This window comes from Castanea sativa, chromosome 1 (assembly GCF_040712315.1).
Source record: "Castanea sativa cultivar Marrone di Chiusa Pesio chromosome 1, ASM4071231v1".
Lineage (NCBI taxonomy): Eukaryota > Viridiplantae > Streptophyta > Magnoliopsida > Fagales > Fagaceae > Castanea > Castanea sativa.
Window position 1 is genome coordinate 61,065,530 of NC_134013.1, and position 9,624 is coordinate 61,075,153.

General features: G+C 33.5%; 2 protein-coding genes across 2 annotated transcripts; one reads left to right on the forward strand and one right to left on the reverse strand.

The window, feature by feature from the left end:
- The first annotated feature begins 753 nt into the window (after positions 1–753).
- Positions 754–5,671, forward strand: LOC142607549 (uncharacterized). Its single transcript, XM_075779087.1, has 10 exons — positions 754–956; positions 1,877–2,866; positions 3,502–3,586; positions 3,697–3,792; positions 3,901–4,053; positions 4,268–4,375; positions 4,509–4,628; positions 4,782–4,907; positions 5,013–5,096; positions 5,197–5,671. The coding sequence occupies exons 2-10, from the start codon at positions 1,896–1,898 to the stop codon at positions 5,320–5,322; spliced, it is 1,869 nt and encodes a 622-aa protein (XP_075635202.1). The 5' UTR covers positions 754–956; positions 1,877–1,895; the 3' UTR covers positions 5,323–5,671.
- A 417-nt stretch (positions 5,672–6,088) lies between these two features.
- On the reverse strand, positions 6,089–7,058 carry LOC142622325 (early nodulin-like protein 15). Its single transcript, XM_075795773.1, has 2 exons — positions 6,708–7,058; positions 6,089–6,601 (listed from the first exon to the last, which is right to left on the reverse strand). The coding sequence occupies exons 1-2, from the start codon at positions 7,021–7,023 to the stop codon at positions 6,240–6,242; spliced, it is 678 nt and encodes a 225-aa protein (XP_075651888.1). The 5' UTR covers positions 7,024–7,058; the 3' UTR covers positions 6,089–6,239.
- Positions 7,059–9,624: the final 2,566 nt, after the last annotated feature.

A 9,624-nucleotide genomic window follows, 5' to 3' on the forward strand; every position in this document is an offset into this window, starting at 1 on the left:
CCTTTTATTTTTTATTGAAATGAACATTGATATAGATTTTGTAAGTGTTCTATACTATATATCTCTATTATATATTGCCAAAATTGATCTACTTTCAACTTGTAATACACTTATTAAGAGTCTTGTAATTTAACAGGTTAGCATCTCATAAGGTTTTCAAAATATCTAAGAAAAAAAAATTACAACATGCTTCATTTATTCATTGTAACACGTTTTTCCTTTGTTAATGTAGGATCTAGATAGCTATTGCACTATACAATAGTGATTTAATGGTTGAGATTGAAATTTAAAAATTCAATTTTAACCTTGACCTAGAAATTTTATCAACTGTTTAACTTTTTAAAATTTTTTACTCTTTACCTTTCAAAGTTTTATGTGTCACAACTCAATAAAATACTGGCGGGATCAGACAGTTACTGCTTACTGGAGTCTGCCAATTTTTACTTTTGACCGTTCAACTAAGGATCTTATTCAGTGTCTTTGAGATCATTTCTATCCCTTTCGTTGTATTTTAATATCCTAGTATTTTCATAGGAAAAAATAGTGGCTAAATTCCACGTTGGAAAATTAGAAAAATAAGTGTGAGTTCAGTGTCTGTTAAATATTTAGTGTTGTTAAAAGGAAAAACAGTAACTAAATCCTACATTGAAAAATAAGCGAGTTAGAGAGGTTTAAGAGTTATTGTTTGTATTTTTTAAAAATACATATAAATAAAAAAGTATATAAAAATACATATAATATTGTTTAAAAACTGAACTACCTATTGTACTTAGTAAACACTCCCTTAAACTTCTGTATATCCAAAATTTAGGTTTTTTTATTTTTTATTTTATAGATATACAGTAATGTGATTTCCCTATTTATAGCCAAAAGAATTTTATATATATGTTTTTTTTTTCTTCAAATTTTGGTGATTATTCATTTCTTGGGTTCCTCAGAGTTCCTATAAAAGACAGGTATTTGCTTTCTCTTATTCCTTCAAATCTTATTGATTCGTAAATTCAATGATCACAAATGTTGTGGTTCGAATAGGATTTGTTTTTCTCTGCTTCTATTTTGTGAATAGTTTTGATAAAGCTGATCCCTATTTCTCGTAATTGCCAATTCCTGATCTTTGCTTCAAAATTCAAATTCAAATTCAAATTCATTTCATTTCTTTTATAAAATTCGTGTTTCCATGCATGGTTATCTAGGAAATCACAGTTGTTAAAATGGTTCTGTTTGGTTGCCGCGAAACTTTGCGATTTGATTTCCTTGCGTATGACTTTTTTTTAGCATTGATTCTCAGTGAATTTGATTCTATTTTCCAAATGCATGGTTTAAAAATATATTATTCTTATTCTCTTTTTATTTCTGTTATTTTCTTGTTTTTTCATTTTAAAAAGTTTTATTTGAATATGATTAGGGATATCAATATTATAGTATTCTTGATTGCCTGAAAACTATTAGGCACCAATTCCCATAAAAATGGGTGAAAGAGCAGAAATTGAAATATTAGAATGCATGCTCTGCAATAAATGTACAATGTGAGAAGTTTAGCACTCTTCATTTTCTATGTGTAATTGTATTTAGCATTATTTAGCAGTGGATTTTCTTGTCTAAGACCCAAAACCATGCAAATTAGAGTATCTAAAACTTAAAGTTGTTTTCTCATTTTGTTAAGAGCCATGTAGCTCAATTGGTACCTCGTCCATTGTAACTATTGAATTATCAAATAAAGTGTTTTAACTTTTCCCCTACATTTGTCTTGGAAACTATGCGAATTGTGGGGGCATGGGAGGTTCTATTTTGGATTTAAGTGCAGATAATATTTTTTCTTTTTGGTAATAAATTCCTGGGTTTTTGATATTGAATATTCTGCTGGATTTGATTGCAGGGTACATCTGTAATAAAAGATGTTAGAGCAGTTACTAATTTTTACTCGAGGAGGATTAATCCTCTGGACGTGTAAAGAGTTTGGAAATGCTCTTAAGGGATCACCAATCGACACCTTGATCCAATCCTGTCTTTTAGAAGAACGATCTGGTGCAGCATTGTACAATTATGATGGCCCCCAAGGTGCCGCTTACACACTCAAATGGACCTTTTATAATGATCTTGGCCTTGTATTTGTCGCTGTGTATCAGCGAATCCTTCATCTATTGTATGTGGACGAACTGCTTGCAATGGTGAAGCATGAGTTTTCAGAGATTTATGATCCAAAACGGACGGCTTACAGTGACTTTGACGAAACTTTTAGGCAACTGAGAAAGGAGGCTGAGGCTCGGGCTGAGGAATTGAAGAAATCAAAGCAGATGAGCAAGCCTATAAGTAATAGTAAGAAGCAAGGACAGGTGCAAAAGAGTGGTTTCAAAGGAGGAAGTAAGAAAAAGAGTGAAGGTGCTTTGGTCAATGATGGTGGGGATGGTGATAGAAGGAAAGGTAGTAAACTGGCGAATGGCCACTCCAATGGCCATCATGTTGATATTGTAGAATCTAAGGTAAATGGTGCAGATAACGGTATAGAAAATATGAGCTCCGATGCTGGGGCGTTTGATGTAAATAAGCTTCTGAAGCTTAGAGCTAAAGGTGGGAAGAAAACAGATACTGTTGTTAGCAAGGGCTCCAAGATAGAGCCAAAAAAAAAGATAACAAAGAAGAATAGAGTTTGGAATGATTCACCCCCTCCAGAGAAATTGGATTTTACGGATTCTGTGGGTGAGAATGGGAATCATATAGATGTTGTTGCAGCTGATCATGGTGAAAGTATGATGGACAAGGAGGAGATCTTCAGTAGTGAAAGCGAGGATGAAGAAGATGAGGAAGTGGAGAAAGACAGCAAGCCTGAAACTAAGAAGAAGGGGTGGTTTTCATCAATGTTCCAAAGGTAAGTTTAATTGATATCAGTCCTAGGTTTTTGTTTTATTCATTAATGACAATTTAGTTTATGTGTAATTTGCTTTTTTAAACTTCTGCTCACTATTTTGGTTCTTAGTTTCCTTGCCATATTTAAATGAAGGATGCTGCTTGGTTTTTTATTTTTTATTGCAATTTAAACAGTTGAACAATATTTTAGATGACGCAAACTTGTGTTATCAATGGTCCACCTGTGTTGCACCGGTTAACATTTTTATGTTGAAATCTACTTATTTTTTGATTTGTCCATATGATGATATATTTTTCTTTGAATTATTGAAGGAGTTCATCTATTGTTTCTACTTATTTATTCACTTTTTCAAATATTGGAGTTTACAAGAGTTCTTCCTTGAAGTTGAACTTATCGATGGATAAATTTTCCAATCTATTGTTGTATTCTATGATAACCTAAGGATCAACTGAACTTCAGGTCTTCAGCATATAAATGGCTTTATTATTGCAAATATTCCAACCTGCTGGGTGTGTGCATAGCTTACCGATCAAAACAATTATTGCAACTATAGTGTTGCCATTTCCACTGCTTTGAAATCTTTATTAAGATCATCAGATACTTTTGTAATCATTTATTCACTTTCCTACGCTCAGTATTGCGGGCAAAGCGAATTTGGAGAAGTCAGACCTGGAACCAGTGTTGAAAGCTCTCAAGGATAGGCTCATGACCAAGAATGTGGTATGTTTCTCCTGCTGCTGCAGTGATGTGCTTATGTTTTATCTCTTTTATTGGTACTTCTCAAACACCCTGAACCTGCTAATGGGAGTCCCATGCTGTTACAATGATAGGCTGAGGAGATAGCTGAGAAGCTCTGTGAATCAGTGGCAGCAAGTCTTGAGGGGAAAAAGTTGGCTTCATTCACAAGGGTAACTTCAACAGTGCAGGTTTGTGAATCATCACTTTTTCCCTCCAATATTTAATCTAAACTAATTATTTCTCATTATTTCACTTTTTTATAAGAATAAGGCCATGGAATGAAACAATGACTGCAGGCAGCAATGGAAGAAGCTCTTGTTCGTATTCTAACTCCTCGCCGGTCAATTGACATACTGAGGGATGTGCATGCTGCCAAGGAACAAGGGAAGCCGTATGTTGTTGTTTTTGTTGGTGTGAATGGAGTTGGGAAATCTACCAATCTAGCCAAGGTAAGCCACGTTTTTTCCCCCATTTAAATGAAGTTTGGAATTTTATTAATCTAGTAAAGGTTAGGCTTAACCCCTAGTTCTTTATAGTAGAGGATGCACGTGTGTGTGGGCGTCATGTATTCGACTCAAGTATTTATATATAGGTCCTGTGGACACACGGATTAAATTGTATGGATTTTGATGAGATGGTTTCTTTCAAACATCACTTTTCCAGGTTGCCTACTGGCTTCTGCAGCATAATGTCAGTGTCATGATGGCTGCTTGTGACACATTCCGATCAGGAGCTGTTGAGCAGTTGCGGACTCATGCACGAAGACTCCAGGTATAACATTCAATCTGGCTTATGGTTACCATAGTCTCTGTCTTATTTACTTTGAGATGATTAATGTTCACTCAATAAAATGCATTATAAATTGGATGGTGGAAACTGACTTGTTATATTTTCCTCTTGGAAGATCCCTATATTTGAGAAGGGCTATGAGAAAGATCCTGCTGTTGTAGCAAGGGAAGCAATCCAGGAGGCAACGCGAAATGGTTCTGATGTGGTTCTTGTTGATACTGCTGGTCGAATGCAGGTATCATGCTTAGCTGGTATTATATCATAAAGTTTTGCTAGTGTATATGCTACATGTGTTATTCTAATTACGTGATAAGTAAGGTTTTAAGGTTTCTTACCTGTTTGATCTTTTGCCTTTGTGTTTGTCTGATACATTTTCGATGCTTTTCAGGATAATGAACCATTAATGAGAGCGCTCTCAAAGCTTATTAACCTTAACAATCCTGATCTGGTCTTGTTTGTTGGAGAGGCCCTGGTTGGAAATGATGCTGTTGATCAACTTTCAAAGTTCAATCAGGTTTGATTTTTATACCGGGATTGTCATCAATTGTTGTCTGGCTTGTGTTCTGTTTTATCATTGTATATCAGAAGTGAGTTATTTGAGCTACACTTGTGCTTGCAGAAATTAGCCGACCTTTCAGCTACACCTAGTTCCAGATTGATAGATGGGATCTTACTCACTAAGTTTGATACCATTGATGATAAGGTAGACACTCATCAAACTTCTCGGAGTTCTAAAATTCTTTGTTTGATTATTTTATCCAGTCCACTAGTTACATCTGGTGTATAAATTGTTCATGGTGCAGGTGGGAGCTGCACTTTCAATGGTCTACATTTCTGGGGCACCGGTCATGTTTGTTGGCTGTGGACAGTCGTATACAGACCTTAAGAAACTCAATGTCAAATCAATTGTCAGGACCCTCCTTAAATGAGAATGTGTGCTGGTTTCATCCTTCATTGCTGTGCTGTTTGTCTGACAGTTATGGACATGTATGTTGCTGCTGAATCTGTGTGTAATCCCTTATGACCCCATGAACTTGTTGGAGGTGAATCAGTCGCTTGTGGCTGCAATTTATGTTGTAGTTATTTGATTTGGTCCATTGTGAGCCTCCTTTGTGTGTATGTGCGCACACACGTGTCTGTCTATTTGTCTCGACGGGTGCACATTTTGGTCAAGGTAGTAAGTAAAATTTTTTTTATTAAGGTTTTGTGCTACATCTAAATATAAATGTTGGGATGTTCACTCTTGTTGACTTTTCAAAAAACAGCTTTTTAAACTAACCTTTTTCTTTTCTAAAATTCAGCTTTTCCACTTTTTCAAAAAGTTAAAAAATAAGTTGTATGAACTATATATATACTAAAAATCGGCTTGTGGATCAGTTGGCTTAATGAAATGATGATTCTAATGCTCCAAAATTGTTCTTTCATCCATGTTTATAGACATTGTGTTTGCTAGTACCACTTTACTTAATTTCCTGATCGAGTAAGGAATTGATCCTAATGTGCTTTACTATCCTGATGGAGCAAGGAATTGATTCTAATGTGTTGTTTCCTAGTTCTCTCATGTATATGTTCGCGTTATGAGTTGACAAAATGTTTTAAGATTGTAGCAGGCCATTAAGTAAAATGTAGAGAATGAATATAATTCATATCTAATGTATGTATTGTTGATTTGTAGTTCGATCATAGTATATCATGTATGTAAAGAACAAATATCATTCATATCTAAATTTACTGTTTTCTAAAAAGAATGTCACATAAATAGATACGAGAACACAAATATGTCCCGTAAGTCAATTATTACAAATAAATCAAACCAATCCCACCAATCACTGAAACTAATAGAAATCTACATCATCATCTCCAACAACACCAACCTCATCAAAACTCCAAAAATCGCCATAAAACTGCCCCTCAAACTTGTGCCATCGCTGGTTGGGGCCATGGCAGGGCCTTCAAATTCCACCGGAGAAGGCGCTGGAGAAACATTGAAGAATTCACGCCTCCCAGACAACACCACAGTGACCAATTTCTGGCCCTTCTCACAGTTGCCTTGTGTTCCACTTGTAAAATAGAATGGCCCTGACCTGTCAAGCTTGACCTTGGTGTTCCCATCCTTGTATACAGCTATAGGACTTGAAGTATTGCATCTATCATAGTCCTTTTTGCTCACTTGGAGTAGAGAGTCCTTGCTAGGATCATAGTTCCAAACTGTAAAGCAAACAGAACCCAGATGAGTATGCAAATTCTTGGAACAAATGAACAAAACCCAGATGAGGGAATGCGAGAAAACGTAAATTAAGTACAGGGATTGTACCTAGTGAATCTCCAATTTGGAAACGTGAGGCTTCAGCCCATTTGTTGAGGGATTCAGATTCTGAGGATGGGATTTTCCATGCATTGGTCTTGCCACCTACCAAGAATTCTCTAGCCTCTGTGAGGGAGATGAAGAAAGATACAAGTAGCATTGAAGATAGTAGAGCTCTGAGTAAAGCCATGGTGGACACTCGTATAATGTTTTGAGGGAGAGAGAGAGAGAGATATAGGATAGAAGGAGGCCTTTGTGGTCTGTATATAGTGGCACTAGAATGAAAACTAGCCGTTATTATGGCAAGTTCTGAAAGTATGTGCATATAGCGGTTTGGGAGCTGGAATTATTGCCGCACCTTTTTTTGGTCTACCTACCATTTTACCGTCTGAGTTCTCATGGGTTTCGGCACAACAAATTTCACTTGAGAGGTTCTTGTTGATTCTCGTATAGATTCACCATTGACATTATTTAATTAACAACTTACCACCTCAATAATTTAAAATATTTTGTAAAAATTGTTGTGCCCATATCAAACTAATTTGATTCCCGTATAGATGCCCAAAATTGATAGTTCCAAGTATCAAACTAATTAGATCAACCCAATTTCCTCTTCCATGTTTGTGTGCTTGTTATTATTTGTTTTGTTTTGTTATTTTTTTTTTTTTAAAGTTGGTTCTAAATCACATATTTAAAAATATATCAGATGTGATTTTTTTTGAGTTACCATTATAAGAGAGAGAGAGAAAAAAAATTCTTAACATTTGGATTAAAATAAAATTAGAGTTTTGTTCAAATTAACATATATTTTATTGTGGACAAACTTTCATTTAAAACTTACCCCCTAATTTATGATATGGGCTTAGCATAATTTTTTTTTTTGTTGAGAAAATGGGCTTAGCATAATTTAACCTTAGCTTTTCAATTATTATATTTTAACCCTAAAATTTGGAATAAAAATGAAAATTTCAAGTTGATCTGTGTGGAATACTAACAATTTATTATTATTATTATTATTAAAAAACATTAAAGGTTAAATATAATAATTGTGATGCTGAAATCCTGTGAAGTTAAATTATAATTTTCCGTTTACAAAATATAGTATGAGAACTAGTTTTTTTTTTTTTTTGAGAATGAGTATGAGAACTAGTTTTTTATTATTATTTGGAATAGGGGAAGGGGAAATGATTCAATACTTAGCAGAATGGAATAAGGACTTAAACTCACACGCCAACTCTAAAACTAGTTAATTAAGCATAAATGCATATTGCAGATGACCATTTGGTTTAATAGCTAAGTCACATGTCACATCACATGTTACATTAGTGGGAATTATGTAAAACCTAAATGTGATATATTAATGTAAATATATAATTCTCTAATTTTTTATATTTAATTTATAAATTAATTTTTATTTTTTTACAATTTTTTTTGGATTTAATTTATAAATTAATTTTTATTTTTTACAATACAAGTTATCCTCAAATCAAACCTATGAGCTGAATGCCTGTGAGTGGGCTCGATTTAATATTCTTTGGACCAAGAGGCACAAAGTACGCACTATATATTTAGCTTTTTTAGAATTAATGCTGTTGTGTGTTGTAGAATAATATAGTATAAATTATAAAGTAGCTTTTGAAATGGTAAAATGAGATTGTTTTTAGAAACATGATGTGAATGCTCTAATTGAGCCTTTTATTGGATTTTTTTTTTTGAGGGACAACCTTTTATTGGCTATGAAATATCACTTTTACCATACTTGTGATTTTAATATTTTACTGTATGACCATGTGTATTTTTGTGAGTTTTATAGCTCTTATAAATATGCTAAAACACCATAGTTATTCTTTTGTCATTGCAAATAGGTTATATAAATTAAAAATATATATCTGATAAAAAATTCATCCATATGCCATATTGAGTTGTGGAGGCAGATATTATAATAATAATAATAACAATTATTATTATTATTTTTATTTGCTAAAACACATGAAGGTACATAGATCTGCCTATTAAACAGCCAAGTTGTATTATGATATGGAATTATTTAGATGGATGCAAAAACTAAAATTAAAAAAAAAAAAAGCAAAAAAAAAAAAAAAACCATTTCACTCCAGGGTTAATTATTTAGTACCCCTACAAATAATGTACCCTCGGTTGCTTTAATTTGAAACAAACCCACAAGCCTAAGCTTGGGTCTCAAACTCTCAGTATTAAACAGAGTTGCTTGTTAGTTCATTTGTGTATAGAGTAGCTTGTTAGTTCATTTGTGTATAGAGTAGCTTGTTAGTTCATTAATGTGATGCCCTGTGCTTGAATCAATGGCTTCCTTGAGAATTATATTCCCAGTTTTTACCCTCTTGTTTTTGCTATTCACGTCGGCTGAAGCCAGAGAGTTCTTGGTTGGAGGCAACGGTTTATGGCCAGCTCCATCGCCTTCAGTGTCTCTCAATCAGTGGGTGGAGACAGCGATTCAAAATTGGCGATACTCTTAGTAATCCTCTATCTCAATTCTAAGTAACTTTCAGTAATGCTGAGGACAATTTTTTTTCATAAATAATTTTATAATTATTGAAGTGATCGATAATGAGTAATAGATGCAGTTAACATTTAGACTCACTATTTTGTTTTTCTTATCACTTACTATCAACCACTTCAAAAATTATAAAATAAATTGTAAAAAAAGTTGTATCGTGCACTATTAAATAACTTTTCTCGATGAATTATAAATTATGTAATTCTCCTTATAATTTGGGGGTGATTTTAAAAAGTCTTAATTAAAGCTTAAACTTTCTAAATGTCTCAATTTAAACATACATAAAAAAGAGGCTTCAATATAAATGACATATATTACTTTGGCACCAAAACAAATTGTATAAACTATAAATATAACTTTGAAAAAGTCCAATAGATAAATAAAGTTTAA